The sequence below is a fragment of the Nerophis ophidion genome, linkage group LG27 (genome assembly GCF_033978795.1).
Source record: "Nerophis ophidion isolate RoL-2023_Sa linkage group LG27, RoL_Noph_v1.0, whole genome shotgun sequence".
Taxonomy (NCBI): domain Eukaryota; kingdom Metazoa; phylum Chordata; class Actinopteri; order Syngnathiformes; family Syngnathidae; genus Nerophis; species Nerophis ophidion.
In genome coordinates, this window is record NC_084637.1 from 15248590 (window position 1) to 15271616 (window position 23027).

A 23027-nucleotide genomic window follows, 5' to 3' on the forward strand; every position below is an offset into this window, starting at 1 on the left:
AAATTACTTTAATGAGTCTCTAAACATCGGGCACAGTTGTAATTAAGAACTGTTTTTTGAATTTTATCTCTTATTTCATAAAGTCAGAGTTGGTACGGATGAAAATCAGACAAGCCTTGGAACAGATAAATCTGTAAGTGTTTAAGATTTTTTTAGGATGGAAAGTTGATTAATTTGACAGTATGATATGTAATGAAATTATGATTTGTATACACTTTTTTATTTTTGTAGTTTCCATGAGTGTTTTGATGACAGAGTAGCATTTATTTCCAACATCGAAATAATTTGAACCCCCTATTTGTAATTTATTCTAATATTTGCATATTTGTGTAAAGCTAATATTGACATTCTAAAGTAATTTGGACGACATTACAATATGTTTGTATGTTACCGTGTGCATTTTAGTTTTACATGAAAAAACTAAAGAAAACGCTAAGAAAATCAAAGTATATTACACATAGTTGACGAGCCAACGTCAGGTCGACATCTTTTATCGGCGTTGCGACAGAGTTTCTATATACTTAGCATGAAAGTTTCAGTCCTTACAATAGGAGACAGCCAAGGACTATTAAAAAATCAGCATAAAAAAGCAATTGTTCTCAAATTTAATTCATCAAATACAACGTCATAAAAAACCGTGTTCTCCAATACCACCATAATGACCAACATTAAAACACAGTAGCGTAGTACGCCTAAGTATTCAATAAAAACAAGGCGAGGTACAACTTGTTTTTCTCACATTTTTTTTTAACTTCTTTGTACCTTGAGACAAAAAAAAAAACACATCACAAATACATAACTATCGTCTCTTGACGTAAAACCACAAGCACTTAAAACTTCACACAATGAGACTCAAATGTTAACGTTTAAAACGAACCTCCGCAACCTCTTTGCCAAGGGTGCAAAGGGCCGCCAAACAATATCTGTATCTCAACTGTGGTCCGAAGCGGTAGTCAGTTGTAATACACTTTTCTACCACTTGTGGCAAAAATGACAATCTTAAACAGACAAGAAGTCTAGAGTTTAAATCTTAGAAGTTTTTTAAGCACAAAAATTATGACTAAAGAAGTTAAACTGTATTTTCATTTGCACTTTAATTTTACTAACGGTTTATTTTTGGAAACATATTATTATTATTATTATATATTATCCTTTTAGTTAGAATTCAGGCAGCACGGCAGAAAGGGTTAGTATGTGTGCCTCACAATAAGAAGGTCCTGGGTTCGTTTCCCGGGCTCAGAGTCTTTCTGTGTGGCATGCACATGGGGATAGGCCGATTGGCAACACTAAATTGGCTCTCGTGTGTGAATGTGAGTGAATATGTGTACCTGACCATCTGCCTGAATGCAGCTGCGATAGGCTCCAGCAACCCCCGCGACCTCAAGAGGGACACGCGGTAGAAAATTGTTGGATGGATATTTACAAACCATTTTATCTTAGCACTGCAAAGTTATATGTACACTTTTTTTAAACACTTTTTCGAGTCCCTTCTTTTGTAGTATATTTGATAAGTATTTATTTTCGTAATCAGTCTGACCTAAGCCTTGATAATAATCTTTGTAATAAACACAAGTTTTCATATCCTGTTAAACTGTACATAGGTTAGATATAATTATTGAATATAAGTCAAATTAAGAGTAGGATTTCTAATGCAGTGTTAATATTTGGGTGGAACCTCTGTGGTCGAAAATTAAGACAAAAGCAGTGTCACTGACGTGTGAAAGCTCAAACTATTTTTTTCTGAACTCGAGCCCGCCCAGTTATACAAAGTAACAATTAGCTCCGTTAGCCAGTTAAAATCAGTAAATGGTGAAAAAAAGAAGTTAGAGTTGGTACGGACGAAAAGCAGAAAAGTTGTGTTTGTTCCTACAAGCCTTGGAAAAGATAAATCTGTAAGTGATTAATCAACTTTCCATCCTAAAAAAATCTTAGTTCGACAGTATGTTATGTTGAATTATGATTTTTATGCACTTTTTTACTTTTCTAGTTTTAATGAATGTTTTGATGACTTAGTGGCATTTATTACCAAGACCTAAATAATTTGAACAACCAGAAGCATTTGTAATTTATGCTAATATTTAAATATTTGTGTAAAGCTAATATTTACGTTCCAAAATATTTTGGATTACATTACAGCACTGATGTCTAACTCATAATCTGGCACGCCACATTATTTTTTGTGGCCCGCAAAAGCCTGGAAATAATATGCATCAATAAAATACTAAATCTCTTCTTACTAAATATATTTGTTCTTTCCTTTTTGACATTAAAAATCATGTATCTCATGCAATTGGATATCTTTTAAATTGCAATATCATCAAAATATTATTATCACGTCTTCCCCAAAAATGTTTTTATTTGTTTAAAAAAATAAATAAATAATGTAATTGAATGTCTGCTTGACTTATAATTTCAAAACAAATATTTATTTATTTATTTTGAATCAATCAAATTGTAGACTGTAAAATTGACAATGTATTTTATGGTTAAATTCCGCCGACTGAGTTTTTCACCGTAAAATCAACTTTGGTACTGTTTTTTGTTTCATATGCAGTAATACACTAAAACATTAAAAAACAAAAAAAAGATTAAAACAAGATTTTATGGTAAAAAAAAACAAACAAAAAAAACAACCCAAAAAAACCCTGCCAGCTCAGTTGCTTGAATTTTACCATTAAAAACAGTGGTATTGCTTTGGCGTTTATTGCAGTTTTTTACATGCTGTAAAAAAAAGACAAAAACACTACTTTTACATTACAATTCTGGTGACTGAGCTGCTAGTTTTTTGGTAGAATTTAAAGATTTTTTTTTTTTTGCAGCTCATGTAAAAAAATTAATCGTTCAGGGTTTCCCACACATTCATTTATTTGTGGCGGTCCGCCACGAAATAATTACGGCCGTCACAAATAAAAAATAAATAAATAAATAAATAAAATAAAATAATAAAATAAAATAAAATAAAATGTTTTAATTATTTTATTTTTTTTCGGCTTTTGACTCGCTCGACCGTTCATAAAAGCAATGGGACTCTGTCTGTGAATGGAGCTTGAAGTTACATATTATATAAATATGTAAATATTATATAAATGTGTACATAAAGTGTTGTAATTCTATTCCAACTCCGCGTTCTTCTTGGACATCGCCGCCGCCGCTGCCTATTTTAAAATCTCCTGACGATTGAGGGAACCCCTCATGAAACAGTTTTGTAAAGATGAAGTAGTCTTGTGATTTTTCCCGCACATACACATATTGCGCTCTACCACGGTATTGAGCAGTATTTTCTGGATAATCCAAATAAGACATTATATATATATATATATATATATATATATATATATATATATATATATATATAAAACACACAAATATTCATATATTTCTTATTCCCCTCTCAGGGCAATCATAACTGCGATGCGGCCCTCAATGAAAACGTACGTTTGAATAACATAGCTTTGTGTTGTTGTGTGTATTTCAGTTTTACACGGAAAAAAAAAAACTAAAGAGAAAGCAAAAAAAAGTATTTCTATAGATTGAAAATATCCAGCGAGCTGCGTTGAAATGTTAATTATGTTGTTTTACACCCAGGTAGCCCAATTAACTATTTTTTACGCTGTTTTGCGACACCTGTGTCAAACTTGACACCTTACTTGGCTGGTTCTGACGATTACTTCAGTCTATAAGGGGAGTGAGTCTTGCTTTTTGAAGCAAAATTTTTTTTCAGCACTGAATTTTTTGCAATTGATTTTTTTTACACTGATTTTTTACATTGCATTTTTTAACACCAAGTTTTTTTTGCTATTATTTTAAAACCCTGATTTTAGTTTTCAATGAAATTGTCAGCATAATTTGAAAAAAAAAAAAAAGGAAATTCTAATGAAAAAAAATCAGTTACCTTAATTCAGTGTCAAAAAAAGCTTTTGTAATAAATTAAGCTCCACAGTTGCAGGTTGCATGACATCAACACATACAGTGAAGGCAAAATAATGACATAGGATGACTTCAATGAATGACAAAAATATAAAGACGGAACTACAGTACCTTGATACATGAAATTAGTGATGAATTGGCCTTTCTGCAGTCTCGCTACTTCGCTCCTAAAAAGTCCAGTTACAGTTTTCCCGAAGGCCTGCGAAGTGATGAGTGCTGTAGCCATAAGAGCGGACAGTAAATACGACATTTTTAAACACACTAATCTTGGCATTTTAAGTTCATATATGTTAGCTCATCACTTCAACGAGCCACGAAACCAGGAGAAAGCCCTTCTGCGTAAAGTTACACAAGCAGGAGGGAAATAAAGCGGAAGTTAACAGATTATGACAAAAAACACTCAAAATTGTTTAATTGGGGATTTAGTAACACAACACAATTTGATTGAATTATCATTAAAGCAAATGCATAAACATGAATGCAGTGTTAACCGACTGGTAGGTAACATCAAACATTGTCAATTGGCTTTCGGGCTTTTATGTTGGCAGATATTTCCGGAAGCCACGTTTCTTCCTCGTTAAACAAGAGAGCTTTGTTTAGTTACTTGGCCCAATAGGCGCCGTGGTCAACTTGATCGACGTAGAATGCACACAATCAAAATACATTGACGTCATTGCCACAATTTGTCAGCCAATCAGAGTGACGAACGGCCTATTTGCTCAATATATGTCCCACCTATTTTATACGTGTCAACACTACCGTAAACCATCAGCTACTGTCGCACCGGCCACAAAGCATTCATTCTGGTAAACACCAAAAATTGCGACAGGACCAAAAAGTTAAAAACAGACATCGCTTTAAACCTCTGAAAACCATCCATCCATTTTTTTTCCTACCGCTTGTCCCTTTCGGGGTCGCGGGGATCTGAAAACCATGGTTTTAATTAAAATGTGCCCCAGTAGAGTGATGGATTTCGACAGAACAGTTTTGGTGACTGGAGGATCAGGATTCATGTGAGTTCACCTCGTATAAAGCTCTAAATAATGACAAAATGTCGTATCTTCCTTTTACTTAAACACTGTTATGTTCTCCTGTCCCAACAGTGGCTCCCACCTTGTGTGTGCACTGGTCGAAAGGCACCCCGACTGGAGAATTATTAACTTTGACATTGTACGTTTTCATAATAAAATAAAGTAACTGTGATACTGTCACAACAGCTGTATCCAATTTAGCTTTAATTGCTTCAAGAGTATTGAATAGTATTATTTTTCCCCCCAGTTGGACTACTGCTGCAGCCCCAGGAGTCTGGAGAGCATTGAAAACAGAGCCAACTACACTTTTATCAAGGTAATACCTTGGGCATCAGAGCAGTGCTGGCATATGAGCTAAAAGCCTTAAAGGCATACTGAAATTTGATTTTTTTTTAATTCAAACGGGGATAGCAGGTCAATTCTATGTGTCATACTTGATCATTTCGCGATTATTGCCATATTTTTGCTGAAAGGATTTAGTAGAGAACATCAGCGATAAAGTTCGCAACTTTTGGTCGCTAATAAAATAGCCTTGCCTTTACCGGAAGTAGCAGACGATGTGCGCGTTACGTCACGGGTTGTGGAGCTCCTCACATCCTCACATTGTTTACAATCAAAGCGACAATTTCCCCATTAATTTGAGCGAGGATGAACGATTTGTGGATGAGGATAGTGAGAGTGAAGGACTAGAAACAAAAAAAAAAGATTAAAAAAAAAAGAGGAGGGCAGTGGGAGCAATTCAGATGTTATTCGACAGATTTACTAGGATAATTCTGGAAAATCCCTTATCTGCTTATTGTGTTACTGGTGTTTTAGTGAGATTATATGGTCGTACGGGTGTGGTGACCGCCAGTGTCTCCGTGGGAAGCCATGTTTCCCCCTCTTCCACAGTGTAAGCATCTGACGGTCGGGGGCGGCCGTTGGGAGGAGGCAAAAGAGTCCGCAGCTGCAGGAAGAACGACGCAAACTCTCCGCTCATGTCCACGGTAAGAGCCGTCTTATTGCCACCATTTTCTCACCGAAACCTGCCGGTTGACATGTGGTAGGGAACCCTGTTCGCTTCACCGCTCTGTTCCATAGTAAAGCTTCACCATCAGCTTTCGCGAATGTAAACAAAGAAACACCGGCTGTGTTTGTGTTGCTAAAAGGCAGCCTCAATACACCGCTTCCCAACTACATCTTTCTTCTTTGACGTCTCCATTATTAATTGAACCAATTGCAAAGGATTCAGCAACACAGATGTCCAGAATACTGTGTATTATGCAATTAAAGCAGACGACTTATAGGTGGGATCGGTGCTGGCTCAAAATGTTCGCTACAATCCGTGACATCACGCGCACGCATCATTATACCGCAACGTTTTCAACAGGATACTTCGCGCGAAATTTAAAAAATGTAATTTAGTATACTAAACCGGCCGTATTGGCATGTGTTGCAATATTAAGATTTCATCATTGATATATAAACTATCAGACTGCGTGGTCGGTAGTAGTGGGTTTCAGTAGGCCTTTAATTGCTAGTAATATAAGTTGGTGTTTTTAACATGCAAACTGTATGCATGTTTACATTAGCATGCTAGCATGCTAACATCACAGTCCTGGCTTTATGAGCTAATTTTGCCACCTGGAGTCATATAACTTGGTATGTAACAGCTGTTAACTGTTAGTGTGCTAACTTTAGCATGCTGGCACGCTAACAATAAAGTGCTAACTTTTTTTTGCAAATGTTAGCTTTTTTTGTCTAATTACAGATTATACATTACTAATTTTGGCAACACTACAGTCTTATAACTTGGCATGTGACAGTTGTTAACTATTAGCGTGTTAAAGGCCTACTGAAACCCACTACTACCGACCACGCAGTCTGATAGTTTATATATCAATGATGAAATATTAACATTGCAGCACATGCCAATACGGCCAGTTTAGTTTACTAAATTGCAATTTTAAATTTCGCGCAAAGTATCCTGTTGAAAACGTCGTGGTATGATGACGCGTGCCCGTGACGTCACGGATTGTAGCTATAAGTCGTCTGCTTGAATCGCATGATTACACAGTATTCTGGACATCTGTGTTACTGAATCTTTTGCAATTTGTTCAATTAATAATGGAGACGTCAAAGAAGAAAGATGTAGGTGAAAAGCGGTGTATTGCGGCCGCCTTTAGCAACACAAACACAGCTGGTGTTTCCTTGTTTACATTCCTGAAAGATGACTGTGAAGTTTTACTATGGAACAGAGATGTCAAGCGAACATGGTTCCCTACCACATGTCAACCGGCAGGTTTCGGTGAGAAAATGGTGGTGATAAGTCGGCTCTTACCGTAGACATGAGCGGAGAGCTTGCGTTGTTCCTCGTGCACCTGTCAAAGAGGCAGCTGCGGACTCTCTTGACTCCTCCGACCGGCCGCCCTCGAACGTGGGATGCTTCAGCCCGGCCCCAACGGCTGCCTTCGCTTCGCCTCGTCGAGAAACGTGGCTTCCCTCAGAGACACTGGCGGTCACCACACCCCTCCAACTTTCACTAAAACACTAGTAACACAATAAGCAGATAAGGGATTTTCCAGAATTATCCTAGTAAATTTGTCTAATAACATCTGAATCTCTCTGCAGTCTAGTTTTTTTTTTTCCTAGTCCTTCACTCTCAATATCCTCATCCACGAATCTTTCATCCTTGCTCAAATTAATGGGGAAATTGTAATTTTTATTAGCGACCAAAAGTTGCAAACTTTATCGTCGATGTTCTCTACTAAATCCTTTCAGCAAAAATATGGCAATATCGCGAAATGATCACGTATGACAAATAGAATGGACCTGTTATCCCCGTTTAAATAAGAAAATCTCATTTCAGTAGGCCTTTAGAGTCCTATAACTTGGTATGTGACACAAGCTAAACTATTATCACCCTCACGTTAGCTTGCTAGCATACTAACTTTTTGAGCTAGTTTTGCAATAGTTTACCCCAGAGTCATAACTTGGTATGTAACAGCTGTTAAATGTTATTGTGCTAACTTTAGCATGCTGGCACGCTAACAATAAAGTGCTAACGTTTTTTTTGCGAATTTTACACTGTTTTATCTAATTACACTGTCATATAACTTGGCTTGTGACACTTCTTAACTTTTAGCATGCAAACGATAGCATACTAGCTTGCTAACTTAAGTATGCTGCCTTTTTCATCCAATTTTACATTTTTTTCTCTGTTTCCAAGCAACACACACTACAGCAGGGGTGTCCAAAGTGCGGCCCGGGGGCCATTTGCGGCCTGTAGGTAATTTTTTAACGGCCCCACGGCACATTTTAAAAATACTATGGAAAAAAATTAAAAACATAAAAAGTGGTATAAAAGAGCAAACAGGTGAAATGTAACAAAACATGTTGCAATGTTTACTCTAATAACACAAAGCTGCCATGCAGGCTGTTTCTTTCTTTAAAAAAAAAAAAAAAATAGTGAATCAAAATCAATTATGAATTATTGACCAATTCAAGGCTCCAATTACGTCACATCAAATATTCCGCTTTGAAATTTTTTTTGGGGCAACTGTTGGATATTTTGTGTTTGCCATATAAAAAACTGAGCTGTTTTTTTTCCCCAAGAATGACCTAAAACGAACAAACAAAAAACATAAACAAAAAAAAAACGCATAGTTGACGGATAGATCTGTAGTTGATCTCGAGACCATTGTGTTAAAAGTAAACAGTAAAAAAAAAATTATAATTTATTTTTTAACACTTTAATGAGTAGGACCCCTTTGGATCAGTGTGTTTTGTTTTTAAATGTCATCGCACAAAAAATAATAGTGACTTAAAATCAATGGTGTTATTAGTTGTTGACCTTTTTCCGGCACCAGTTATTACATAATCTCAAACATTCTACTTAAAAATTTTTGGGGTGATAATATTGCATGAGGTTCAGGTTAGGGGAGTTGGCAGGCCAACGGAGGACAGTAATGCCATGGTCAGTACACCAGTTACTGGTGGTTTTGGCACTGTGGACAGGTGCCAGATCATGCTGGAAAATTAAATCTTCATCTCCATAGAGCTTTTCAACAGAAACAGCTTCAATAGCCGTATTCCCATGGTCAGGCCACTCCTGAACTCTAGACAACGGAAGTTCCCTCAGTCAGCAGTGGTTTGGGGAGCGATGTCAGCTGCTGGTTTTGGTTCACTGTGTTTCATCAAGTCCAGAGTCAATGCAGCTGTGTACATGCGTACATCTGTTGTAAAGCTCTATGGAGATGATGATTTAATTTTCCAGCATGATCTGGCACTGCGTGTGTTTGGGGTCATTGTCTTTTTGGAACACCCAACTACGCCCAAGACCCAACCTCCGTGCTGATGATTTTAGGTTGTCCTGAAGAATTTGGAGGTAATCCTCTTTTTACTCTCTGTAAAGCACCAGTTCCATTGGCAGCTAAAAGGCACAGAGCATAATACTACCACCACCATGCTTGACGGTAGGCATAATGTTCCCGGGATTAAAGGGCTCACCTTTTTCTTCTCCAAACGTATTGCTGGGTATTGTGGCCAAACAGCTCCATTTTAGTTTAATCTGACCACAGAACTTTCCTCCAGAAGGTCCTATATTTGTCCATGTGATGTCAGACGAAACAAAAATTATTGGAAACTCAAGACAGCCGTGACATTATGTTCTTTACAAGTGTACCACGACTGTATATAAAATGTTTTTTTAGAGTGGAATAGAGCGACTCCAATTAGATTAGCTCCGTTGTTACCTGACTTTTGCCAGTGTTTATTTGAAAATTAGAATGCATTCAAAAAGACAGATGTATATATATGCTCTTGTCTCACATTTTGGCTGTGTATGATTGGCAAAATAATTTTAAAAAGTGCAGTTCCCCTTTAAGAGAAAAGGGTAACTAGTGATGTAACACGCCAGTTTTCACTCGCCTGTTTCATTACGGTAACCAACACGCACGGATCAGGCTCTTGTCAGGGCAGCAGATAACTAAAGTGTAATGTATATAAAAATAAAAGTTCAACTATAAGTGTTCTGCAAGCGCAATATTTATGCGAGCGTGTTTGTTTCATCACTGAGGCCAGTTGGTCCTAGGTCGAGTACACGTCGTCATTCAGTGAGGATATCGCTCATAAAGTTTGCTTTATCATTTTTTAAAACTGTTATTTCTGTCCTGTTCTTAATTACTTCCACGTTCCCCTCTAATCCAGCATAGGCCGACACCCAGCAGAAACCTATTCATAGGTGAAGCCTTCTCAGCTGGTAAATGTTTTGTTGTATTCGTCACATCGTCAATACTTTGTAGTGCCGCCAATTAATAGGTGTATTTTTTTGCGACTACACCCTTTTAAAGACATGCATCAACCAACACCTCACATTATTACACAGCGGCACGCAAGATCAAGGCGTGTCCTCAAGGGCACCTGAATTAAGTATTAGTACATCTTTATGATGACTCACTGGATCGGTTTCGTAGCCGAGTGTGAAGCGACCGGAATGAGAATCAGCACCTCCAAGTCCGAGTCCATGGTTCTCGCCCGGAAAAGGGTGGAATGCCATCTCCGTGATGGGGAGGAGACCTTGCCCCAAGTGGAGGAGTTCAAGTACCTAGGAGTCTTGTTCACGAGTGAGGGAAGAGTGGATCGTGAGATCGACAGGCGGATCGGTGCGGCATCTTCAGTAATGCGGACGTTGTACCGATCCGTTGTGGTGAAGAAGGAGCTGAGCCGGAAGGCAAAGCTCTCAATTAACCGGTCGATCTACGTTCCCATCATGAGCCTTGGGTCATGACCGAAAGGATAAGATCACGGGTACAAGCGGCCGAAATGAGTTTCCTCCGCCGTGTGGCGGGGCTCTCCCTTAGAGATAGGGTGAGAAGCTCTGCCATCCGGGAGGAACTCAAAGTAAAGCCGCTGCTCCTTCACATCGAGAGGAGCCAGATGAGGTGGTTCGGGCATCTGGTCAGGACGCCACCCGAATGCCTCCCTAGGGAGGTGTTTAGGGCACGTCCAACTGGTAGGAGGCCACGGGGAAGACCCAGGACACGTTGGGAAGACTATGTCTCCCGGCTGGCCTGGGAACGCCTCGGGATCCCCCTGGAAGAGCTAGACGAAGTGGCTGTGGAGAGGGAAGTTCGGGTTTCCCTGCTTAGGCTGTTGCCCCCACGACCCGACCTCGGATAAGCGGAAGAAGATGGATGGATGGATACGTCTTTATGATAATGACACTACAGTTAATGCAGTAACACATCAAAGGTTCAAATAGTATTTGCTTCAAGTCTTAGTATTTTATATATATATGTATATATATATATATATATATATATATATATATATATATATATATATATATATATATATATATATATATATATATATATATAAGTGACGTGCGGTGGGGTTCATGGCTGGTGAGGCACTGACTTCATCACAGTCAGATTTATAAACATATGAACCCTACAGAGTATCTTATTCACCATTTGATTGGCAGCAGTTAACGGGTTATGTTCAAAAGCTCATACCAGCATTCTTCCCTGCTTGGCACTCAGCATCAAGGGTTGGAATTGGGGGTTAAATCACCAAAAATGATTCCCGGCCGCTACTGCTCACTGCTCCCCTCACCTCCCAGGGGGTGAACAAGGGGATGGGTCAAATGCAGAGGACACATTTCACCACACCTAGTGCGTGTGTGACAATCATTGGTACTTTAACTTCATGTAGCAGGTACTTTAGCTAGTGTAGTAGAAGTTCTCAATATTTGGGCTAATCAGAAGTCTAGATTACGACTCAGAGAGAGTAGGAAAGACACAATTAAATACTTTAAATTATACTGGTGTTATTTAAACATGTACAGTGCAACAACTAGTGGACAGACATGAATAGGAATGGCCATTCAAAACAAAAGAAAAAAAACAGAAAGGAATCTCAACAAACAATGTTTGTTTAGTGCAGGTAATTCATAAAAAGTAATATCAAAAGTTCAAGTTTTGATATTATGGACTGATCGCAGTCCATATGTGCATTCGCAGTTCATACAGCCACAGTGTTCATTCATTGTCTTTACTGTAGCATTAAAAATGCAGATGGCCTTTAAACGCCACAATACTCAGTCACCATATTTATGTACCCAAAATAAAGACTCGACATAAATGTAAATTCAATCGGATCAGAAATATCGGAGGAAACTGGATTAAAACCCGATGCTAACCACCCATAGAACATACATGGGTACGGCTAGTAGCTACTATTAGCAAACAGATATACTTACCAAGTCGGCGTAAAATCTCAACATCGACACACTCTCTCGTCGCAACTCGGCCCTGATGGTCGGCACCTATAAGTTTACAATTAGTTGTAAAATGTTGGACGGTTGTTTTTACGATATGCAGGCAAACGACAACTTTAAAACATATGTCCCCAGGGCTAGCCGAGTAGTGCAAGAATGATCTCTAGGATCACAGCGCCCTCTACCGCCAGGAGGCCGGAGAACAGGAGCCACCCACAGTGCGTCTTCGCAGGCGTTTTATGATTGCCCAGCACAAGAAATACGTTACACACATACAGTTGTTGACAAAATACACTGTACATTATATACCTCAGCTTACTAAACTATGGAAATGTATAATACAATTATATAATATAGCAATACGGTGTCACTGCACTGCACAGCAGTTAGCCGAGTCATTGCCATGGTGACCAGGCTGTGACTCCCCGCAAGTCTCTGCACGGTATTTGAACACAAATGTGAAAATTCAGCGATTTTGAAAAAAAAATAATCTAAAACTGGTGAAGTTAAATGGAAAAATTTTATAGTATAATCACTGAATACATATAACAATTTAATATATATATTTTTTCTTTTTACATTTATTTTCTTTCCATGATGGCAGGTGAGGTGGGGCCTTCCCTGACTGCATATATATATATATATATATATATATATATATATATATATATATATATATGTATATATATATATATATATATATATATATATATATATATACACACACACACACACACACACACACACACACACAAACCCCGTTTCCATGAGTTCGGAAAGATGTAAATATAAACGGAATCCTTTTCCACCCATATTCAATGTACTACAAAGACATATTTGATGTTCAAACTCATAAGCTTTATTTTTTTTTGCAAATAATAATTAACTTAGAATTTCATGGCTGCAACATGTGCCAAAGTAGTAGGGAAAGGGCATGTTCACCACTGTGTTACATCACCTTGTCTTTTAACAACACTCAATCATAAAGGACCCATCTCACCCTGGACATAAACTTTTTGAACTGATGCCCCCAGGCAGGAGATACAGGACAATAAAATACCGATTTAAGAACACTTTTTACCCGCGAGCAATAGTGTCGCTGAACACAAGATGACAATAATGACTGTGCATGTGAGCTGTATGCTTGGTATTTTTATTCATTTTATGTACTTTTATATATTTATCCATGTTCTTATGTTTTTATGTGTTATGAATTTGCACTAAATTAGTTTTGCATACAATTTCGTTGTACAATGTACAATGACAATAAAGATATATTCTATTCAATAAATATTTGGGAACTGAGGAAACTATTGTTGGAGCTTTGAAAGTGGAATTCTTTCCCATTCTTGTTTAATGTAGAGCTTCAGTCGTTCAACAGTCCGGGGTCTCCGCTGTCGTGTTTTACGCTTCATAATGCGCCACACATTTTCATTTGGAGACAGGTCTGGACTGCAGACGGGCCAGAAAACTACCCGGACTCTTTTTTGACTTTGTAACACGTGCTGAATGTGGTTTGGCATTGTCTTGCTGAAATAAGCAGGGGCGTCCATGAAAAAGACAGCGCTTAGTTGGCAGCATATGTTGCTCCAAAAGCTGTATGTACCTTTCAGCATCAATGGTGCCTTCACAGATGTGTAAGTTACCCATGCCTTGGGCACTAATGCACCCCCATACCATCACAGATGCTGACTTTTTAACTTTGCGTCGATAACAGTCTGGATGGTTCGCTTCCCCTTTGGTCCGGATGACACAATGTCAAACATTTCCAAAAACAATTTGAAATGTGGACTTTTACATGCAAATTGATACCTGTAGTCAACAGTACAGATTTTTCGTACTTTAGTGCAGTGTTTTTCAACCTTTTTTGAGCCAAGGCACATTTTTTTCATAAAAAAAATACGGAGCCACACAACCAGCAGAAAGCGTTAAAAAATGAAACTCCAACAGGTTGCCGTGCTTTATTTAGAGTATGTTGTTGTTTTCCTGTGTGTAGTGTTTTAGTTCCTGTCATGTGTTGTTATCTTGGGGACCTTTATTGTTTTGGTGGTGTTTTCCTGTAGCAGCTTCATGCCGTCTTTTGAGTGCCATTGCACGACCTGCTTTCTATGGGAAACCAAGACTATTTCAGTTGTGCGGATGCTTTCCTACTTTGTGGGGAAATTGTTTATTGTCATGTCATGTACGGAAACACACTAAGTCTTTGCTGTCGTCCAGCATTCTATTTTAGTTTACTTTGTAGCCAGTTCAGTTTTACTTTCGTTTTGCATAGCCATCCCCATGCTTCATTGTCTTTTCCTTAACGTTTTGTTAATTTTTGGTTTAAGCGGTAGATCATACTTGCCAACCTCGAGACCTCCCATTTCGGGAGGTGGGGCGTGGTCGGGGGTGAGGCGGAGGCGTGGTTGGGGGCGTGGTTAAGAGGGGAGGAATATATTCACATCTACAATTCACCAACTCGACTTATAGTGAATTCTAGCTATATATATTTATTTTGTTATATATATAAATAAATAAAAAAGTTGAATTTCAGACGGCACCTATCAAATACACAGTAATAAAAACACGGTTGTTCTACTAACTGTACTGTGCTTGCTGGTTACTAAAAAAAACAACACTTACCTTTCACTATTTGAGTAACCTTTGTTCTGCCAATTTTGCTCGTCGACGGTGTAATATATCGGGTTGGAGTCAATAACCAGGCGAGGTGATGAAGTTATGTCTCTTTACTTTGGGCTTCAGAACAGACTCCCTCACTTGCCGTCAGTTGCCCAACACCACGTAAATCGTTGGCCAATCAAAAAGCAACCCCGGCCATAACGCTATAGCCAACATTCACCAGGAGATGGCAACAGACAACATAGAATCGCCATGGCTTCGTCTCCTTGTGTGTGCAGTTTTTATTCAAATCCGTAGATTTTGTAACGTGATTGGGCAGGCAAGCTGTTTATATAGTGGGAAAGGGACGTGAAAACAGACTGTCCCCACGCAGGTCCGCAAGTACCTGGAGGGGGCGTGGCCTCCAGCTACGGCTGAATTTCGGGAGATTTTCGGGAGAAAATTTCTTACGGGAGGTTTTCGGGAGAGGCGCTGAATTTCGGGAGTCTCCCGGAAAATCCGGGAGAGTTGGCAAGTATGCGATAGATACCTTTTTATCTGCATGCCGTCTCCCACTGTGCTCTGCATATTGGGATCACGACAAACCATCCTTGACGCGTTCCGAATTCTACAAAGCAATGCTACCTGCTGCCACCTACTGATATGGAGTGTTACATTGTTACCCTGTCGATCTCTATACAGCACAGACACTAGACAACGGCACATTATTTCTCAATTATAATTGTTGAGTTGCAAATAATATTTTTTGGACCAATTAGGTGAAGTTGCATAATTTCCCACGGCACTCCAGACAATATCTCACGGCACACTAGTGGTTGAAAAACACTACTTTAGTGAGTGTTCATTTGTAAATAAATGTTATTTTGTTCAATATTAAAATCTCAGAGGTTACATTTACCACTTAAAAGTATAATGCATAACAAAATGATTAATGTGTTTGTGTGACAGGGGGATCTGTGTAACGCCCAGCAGATGAAGCACATCTTCAACACAGAAAACATTGATGTCGTTTTTCACTTGGCCGCCCAAACGCACGTCGGTGAGCATCAGGGAGCTTTGACTTGACATGCTTTGGTAGCCGCAACAATTTTGTGCAACTGTCTCTCGTTTACGCCCCCCCCTCCCCAGACACATCCTTCCAATGCCCGTCCTCCTTCCACCGAGTGAACATCGTTGGAACCAGGGTCTTGCTGGCTGCCGCTCATGCGGCCCGCCATACGCTTCAGCGCTTCATCCACGCCAGCACCGATGAAGTATACGGATCAAGTCAGAATGAGGTTGGTGACGTTTAAGGCTTCTTTTTTTTTTTCAAATTGGGTTATGAAGTGAGCGTGAACTGTTTGTGTCATGCAGGTATTTGATGAGAGCAGCCCAATGAGTCCTTCCAACCCTTATTCTGCCTCAAAGGCAGCTGCAGATTACCTGGTCCGATCCTACTGGGACAAATATAAGGTACTTACAGGAGGTAGTAGCCTTCATGTCAAAGTACAAAAGCCTCTTCTTAATGCAGTTTCTTTGCTTTCTTCAGTTTCCTGTCATCATCACCAGGAGCAACAACATCTATGGACCACGGCAATACTTTGAGAAGGTAAACATTTGACATTTTCCTATAAAACAAAAAACAGGCAGTACATCAGGGATTTGTAACCTTTTGGACCTCTGGGCCCAACTTTTCCACTTAATTATTAACACTGGATTAGTAATCTTACTTTTGATTTTAATCATATTCAGTAATTATGTCTATCTTACTCGCAATTTTACAGGATATACCTTGTCAAATTTTATGAAAGCATGTGTTAATCGCAAAGATTATTATCAAGGCTTATGTCAGGCGGAGTACAAAAATAAATAATCAAACATACTGCAAAAGAAGGGACTCATAAAAACTTGTGAAAAATATGTTTACATACAATTAAAGTGCTAATATAAATTCAAACTAATGATAGTACATATTATGGTAAATGTATTTATAATTAAGGTGTTAGGTGCAAATGAAAATACAGCTTCACCACTTTAGTCATATTTTTGGCACTTAATACAATTCTCAATGGCCTTGTTAACACGGTAGGTCAGTTGTAAATTTTTTGCCAGTATGCGATTTGTATCAGAGTTTTTTATGTCAAGGTGAACAGCGCATTTTGGAATTTTTCATACCCAACCCAGGCCTTAATATGTATATATATGTCAGTCTTGTATTTTCTCCTGTTTTACAGGTCATTCCCAGGTTTGTCACCCTTTTGGTGAACGACAAGAAATGGTAGGTTTTTTGTTTGTTTTTTAAAGGCCTACTGAAATGAGATTTTCTTATTCAAACGGGGATAGCAGGTCCATTCTATATGTCATACTTGATCATTTCGCGATATTGCCATATTTTTGCTGAAAGGATTTAGTAGAAAACATCGACGATAAAGTTCACAACTTTTGGTCGTTAATAAAAAAGCCTTGCCTTTACCAGAAGTAGCAGACGATGTGCGCGTGGCGTCACAGGTGTGGAGCTCCTCTTAATCTCACATTGTTTACAATCATGGCCACCAGCAGCGAGAGCGATTCGGACAGCGAAAACGGCGATTTTTCCATTAACTTGAGCGAGGATGAAAGATTCGTGGATGAGGAAAGTTAGAGTGAAGGACTAAAGGGAAAAAAAAGAAAGAAAAAAAAGGCGATGTCGGTGGGAGCGATTCAGATGGTATTAGACTCATTTACTAGGATAATTCTGGAAAATCCCTTATCTGCCTATTGTGTTACTAGTGTTTTAGTGAGATTATATAGAATCTGAAAGTCGGAGGGGTGTGGCAACGGGTGTGGTGACCGCCAGTGTCTCTGAGGGAAGCCACGTTTCTCGACGAGGCGAAGCAAAAGAAGCCGTTGGGACCAGGCTGAATTTTTTTTGTCCCTCCTACACGGTGGAAGCATTCCACGTTCGGGGGAGGCCGGTCGGAGGAGGCAAGAGAGTCCGCAGCTGCCTCTTTGACAGGTGCATGGAGAACGTTGCAAGCTATCCGCTCATGTCTACGGTAAGAGCCGACTTATTACCACAATTTTCTCATCGAAGCCTGCCGGTTGACATGTGGTAGGGAACCATGTTCGCTTGACCGCTCTGTTCCATAGTAAAGCTTCACCTTCGGGAATGTAAAAAAGGAAAGACCGACTGTGTTTGTGTTGCTAAAGGCAGCCGCAATACACCGCTTCGCACCTACATCTTTCTTCTTTGACGTCTCCATTATTAATTGAACAAATTGCAAAAGATTCAGTAACACAGATGTCCAGAATACTGTGTGATTATGCGATTAAAGCAGACGACTTATAGCTGAGACCGGGCTGGAAAATAATGTCCGCTACAATCAGAGACGTCACGCGCACGCGTCATCATACCGACATTTTCAACAGGATACTTCACGCGAAATTGAAAATTGCAATTTAGTAAACTAAACCGGCCGTATTGGCATGCGTTGCAATGTTAATATTTCATCATTGATATATAAACTATCAGACTGCGTGGTCGGTAGTAGTGGGTTTCAGTAGGCCTTTAAAGGTTACGTTGAACAGTGCCTTCGTCTTATAGCTTGATGTTTCTTTTGTGCCGCAGCACCATTGCGGGAACCGTCCCGAAGTCCCGCCATTTCATGTACGTCGACGATGTGGTTAACGCCTTCCTGCTGCTAATGGAGAAAGGCGTGAAGGGAGAAGTCTACAACGTAGGTGGAAGTTCTGAGATTGGCATACTGCAACTGGCCAAGGAGCTTATTAGGATGGTGAGTTAATGGCATTAACGCCACACGGCAGATGACTAAATCAGCGGTGCTTGTGTTTTTAAAGGTGAGGAACGTGCCAGATGTGGAGGTGAACGACTGGTTTGAGTACGTGCCAGACAGGTGAGGGTGGATTTACTCTTCCATTTATTCGCATTTACACCTTAACTGCTGTCGAATGATTACATTTTCAAATCATTTTAGTCACACTTCTGAATTTGGAATAATTAATGAGGTTACAACTCACTTTAATCATTTAAATTAACTTTAACAAAAAAACAGACCAAATTACCAGGAAACAAATACAATTGTATCATCAGAATGTCATCCTGGAATATTTTTGGCTTGTTAGTCCTATTCCAAAAAGGGAATACATTCAATTTTGTTTCAAAATTTGACACACAATACCTTCTAGTGACAATGTAAAAAAGGTTCTTGTTTTATATCGCAAATGTAATAATTAAAAATCACATGTAAATAATTATTTCCAGCTCCTTTGCTCAATATTTTGTTGATGGTAAAAATAAATGGAAAATGGTTGTACTTGTATAGCACTTTTCTACCCCTTTTTAAGGAGCCCAAAGCGCTTTGACACTATTTCCACATTCACACACACTAATGGCGGGAGCTGCCATGCAAGGCGCTAACCAGAACCCATCAGGAGCAAGGGTGAAGTGTCTTGCTCAAGGACACAACGGACGTGACTAGGATGGTAGAAGGTGGGGATTGAACCAGTAACCCTCAGATTGCTGGCACAGCCACTCTACCAACTTCGCCACGTCGTCCCCCGATGCACCTTTGGCAGCAATTACAGCCACAAGTCTTTTTGAATAGGATGCCACAAGCTTGCCATACCTATCTTTGGGCAGTTTCGTCCATTCCTCTTCGCAGGACCTCTCAAGCTCCTTCAAATTGGATGGGAAGCGTTAGTTTTCATCCAGGATGACTCTGCACATTGTTGCATTCATCTTAAGTCTAGTCAGGGAGGTGACCAAGAACCCAATAGTCATTCTTTCAGAGCTACAGTATTCCTCTGAGGAGAGAAGAGAACCTTCTGGAAGGACAACCATCTCTGCATCAATCCACCAATCAGGCCTGTATGCTATAGATAGAGCCATTTTTTTAGGAGAAGTTTGCCACAATGCACCTGAATGAGAAACAAAATTCACTGGTCTGATGAGAAAAAAATTTAACTCTTTGTTGTGAATGTCAGGCGTCATGTTTGGAGGAAACCAGGCCAATATCATCTCTACAGTAAAGCATGGTGGTGGCAGCATCATGCTGTGGGGTTGTTCTTCATGGGCAGGAACTGGGAGACTACCGTATTTCCTTGAATTGCCGCCAGGGCGCTATTTAATTGAAAACCTCTTCTCACTCCGGCACTTACCAAAGGCATGCAGTAAAAATTTGAGTGTGATGTAAGAATACCATCATGAAAAACACATTTAATTAAAAAAAAGTTATTATGGTCTTACCTTTACTTATATAGTCCTTGCCAGCTCCTTCTGATCAAAAGCATCGATAACTTGTTTATAAAAGTCTTATCTTTCTTCAGTTTTAAAAGTCTCAAAGGAGATCTTCCGTTATTACCTCTTCCAGCACATATCACGTCACTCATTTCATTTCTTCTGCCGCCCAGTAGTCGCAAGAAGGATCACTAGCGCCCTCTAACACCAGCAGGGGGAGTCATTTAATGACAGACGCAGCTACGGTATTGTGACGGTCTCAAGCCGTTGTCTTGCGGGTTCCCAGGACCACCAAGGAAGGACATGGCTTTAGCAGTTTTTCTGTTTATTTTTCAATAAAACCTCAGTCCAGGTCACTCTTCCGCTCCTCCTCTCCGCTCGCTCGCTGCCATCTTGAGCGTGCCCTGCCTGTCTGTCGGACCGTCGGCTCCACAGGTATATTAATAAAACATAGCTGCTTACTGTTCTTTTTAACTTACCGGTATTTAATAGCTTGGACCTTAAATCCTACTGCACAGCTCTTAATCTTCTTCCCTTTATGCAATTTCAAATTACCAGTATTTAAATCAGCCTCCTTCATTTTGAAAATGATGACAGGGGAAGTGTCACTCGTGACGTCACGAGTTTGACCAGGCGGTAATACTAAGAATGCGCTAATTATTTTGGGAAGCGAGTTTGACCCGGCAGTAATTCAAGGCAAGCGCATACTAAATGCCCGGCGGCAATTCAAGGAAATATGGTAGTCAGGATAGAGGGAAAGATAAATGCAGCAATGTACAGAAACATCCTGGATGAGAAACATTACTTCCAATCCAACCTGATGGAGCTTGAGGTACTGCAAAGAGGAATAGGTAAAACTGCACAAAAATAAGTGTGCAAAACTTGTGGCATCCTATTCAGAAAGACTTGAGGCTATAATTGCGGCCAAAGGTGCATCAACAAGGTATTGCGCAAAGGCTGTGAAAAGTTATGTACATGAGATTTTTTAGTTTTTCTTTAATGAATTTGGAAACTAAAAAAAAAAAAAACATTCACATGTTCATTATGAGGTATTGTCTATAGAAATGTGAGGACAAAAATGAACGTATTACATTTTGGAATAAGGCTGTAACATAAAATGTAGAAGAAGTAAAGTGATGTGAATACTTACCGGATGCACTGCGTGTGCGCACACACCTGCTGTAATTATTACTTAATACGGTCTCGCACTAAAATGACTGTCAGAAAAGTGCAACAGCGTTAGTCACTTTTTGGCCTTTTGTTATCGTTCTCAATAAAACCGAAATTGGTAACTGTCATATTTATAAGTTTCGACGGTTTGGCCTTTGCATCCTTTTTTTAATTGACAGACTTCAATATTTCACACTTGTCCCTTGATCGCTTTACTGTAGAGCAGGGGTCACCAACCTTTTTGAAACCAAGAGCTACTTCTTGGGTACTGATTTATGCGAAGGGCTACCAGTTTGATACACACTTAAATAAATTGCCAGAAATAACCAATTTGCTCAATTTACCCTTAAGAAATAAATGTATGAATATAAAAAAATGGGTATTTCTGTCTGTCATTCCGTCATACATTTTTTTTCCTTTTACGGAAGGTTTTTTGTAGAGAATAAATGATGAAAAAACACTTATTGAACGGTTTAAAAAAAGAGGAGAAAACACGAAAAAAAAGAAAATTAAATTTAGAAACAGTTTATCTTCAATTTCGACTCTTTAAAATTCAAAATTCAACCGAAAAAATTTGAGAAAAACTAGGTAATTCAAATATTTTTCAAAAAAAAAAAAAAAAAATTTATGGAACATCATTAGTAATTTTTCCTGATTAAGATTCATTTTAGAATTTTGAGGACATTTTTTTAAATAGGTTAAAATCCAATCTGCGCTTTGTTAGAATATATAACAAATTGGACCAAGCTATATTTCTAACAAAGACACATCATTATTTCTTCTAGATTTTCCAGAACAAAAATTTTAAAAGAAATTCCAAAAACTTTGAAATACGATTTAAATTTCATTCTACAGATTTTCTAGATTTGCCAGAATAATTTTTGGGAATTTTAATCATAAGTTTGAAAAAATATTTCACAAATATTCTTTGTTGAAAAAGCAGAAAGTAAAATAAAGAATTAAATTAAAATGTGTTTATAATTCTTTACAATAAAAAATAAAAAATACTTCAACATTGTTTTAAATTGTCAGGAAAGAAGAGGAAAGAATTCAAAAGGTAAAAAGGTATATGTTTAAAAATCCTAAAATAATTTTCAAGGTTGTATTTTTTCTCTAAAATTGTCTTTATGAAAGTTATTAGAAGCAAAGTAAAAATATAAATTAATTTATTTAAACAAATGAAGACCAAGTCTTTAAAATATTTTCTTGGATTTTCAAATTCTATTTGAGTTTTGTCTCTCTTAGAATTAAAAATGTCGAGCAAAGCGAGACCAGCCTGCAAGTAAATAAAATACAATTTTAAAAATAGAGGCAGCTCACTGGTAAGTGCTGCTATTTGAGCTATTTTTAGAACAGGCCAGCGGCGACTCATCTGTTCCTTACGGGCACCACGTTGGTGACCCCTGCTGTAGATCAGCAGCAGTTTGGCAAAGTCAGCAATTTATTTGGTGCGTCACATAATTGTCAAGAGTTCCATATTCACTACTATGTGACAATTATTGGCTTGCAGTGTTTCTTTTATTGGCTCACTGGTTCTTATTCATAGTTTTGCACTTTTTAAGATAATTGTACCTTTAATTAACAGAAAAAAATGGATTTTCAGCACATAAGCATCATATTACTATCCAATGCTCTGCAGACCCAGTGTGGACATCCGCTACCCTATCAGCTGTGAGAAGCTGCAGCGGTTAGGTTGGCGAGAAAACGTGCCGTGGTCTGATGGCATCAGAAAAACTGGTACAACACACACACATATATGTTGAGCACACACAGACCTATACAACCAGGTCATTAATATTTGCCC

The 23027-nt window shown here is 38.7% G+C and overlaps 2 protein-coding genes across 7 annotated transcripts in view; one reads left to right on the plus strand and one right to left on the minus strand.

Annotated features, from left to right (window-relative positions):
- LOC133544548 (integral membrane protein GPR180-like) overlaps positions 1–12412 on the minus strand; it is a 58803-nt gene extending 46391 nt beyond the window's left edge. Inside the window, exon 1 of one of the 2 annotated variants that reach the window (XM_061890016.1) lies at positions 12202–12412. Coding sequence is in view for 1 of the 2 variants with exons in the window: in XM_061890015.1 (XP_061745999.1) it covers positions 4039–4201 (163 nt within the window). In the remaining variant the exon portion in view is untranslated. Of the gene's footprint in view, positions 1–4038; positions 4284–12201 lie in introns of those variants that run through there. The other variant, XM_061890015.1, reaches the window with a different exon arrangement.
- Positions 1–23027, plus strand: part of LOC133544549 (dTDP-D-glucose 4,6-dehydratase-like) — a 26628-nt gene continuing 3601 nt past the window's right edge. The window contains exons 1-12 of one of the 5 annotated variants that reach the window (XM_061890022.1): positions 1–133; positions 4887–4940; positions 5031–5097; positions 5206–5274; positions 15787–15877; positions 15967–16115; positions 16192–16290; positions 16367–16426; positions 17052–17095; positions 18425–18590; positions 18655–18710; positions 19479–19548. In XM_061890022.1, coding sequence (XP_061746006.1) covers positions 99–133; positions 4887–4940; positions 5031–5097; positions 5206–5274; positions 15787–15877; positions 15967–16115; positions 16192–16290; positions 16367–16426; positions 17052–17095; positions 18425–18590; positions 18655–18710; positions 19479–19533 — 945 coding nt within the window. In that variant the 5' untranslated portion in view covers positions 1–98 and the 3' untranslated portion in view covers positions 19534–19548. Of the gene's footprint in view, positions 134–1745; positions 1893–4886; positions 4941–5030; positions 5098–5205; positions 5275–15786; positions 15878–15966; positions 16116–16191; positions 16291–16366; positions 16427–17051; positions 17096–18424; positions 18591–18654; positions 18711–19478; positions 19549–22862; positions 22961–23027 lie in introns of those variants that run through there. The other 4 variants (XM_061890018.1, XM_061890019.1, XM_061890020.1 and 1 more) reach the window with 4 other exon arrangements.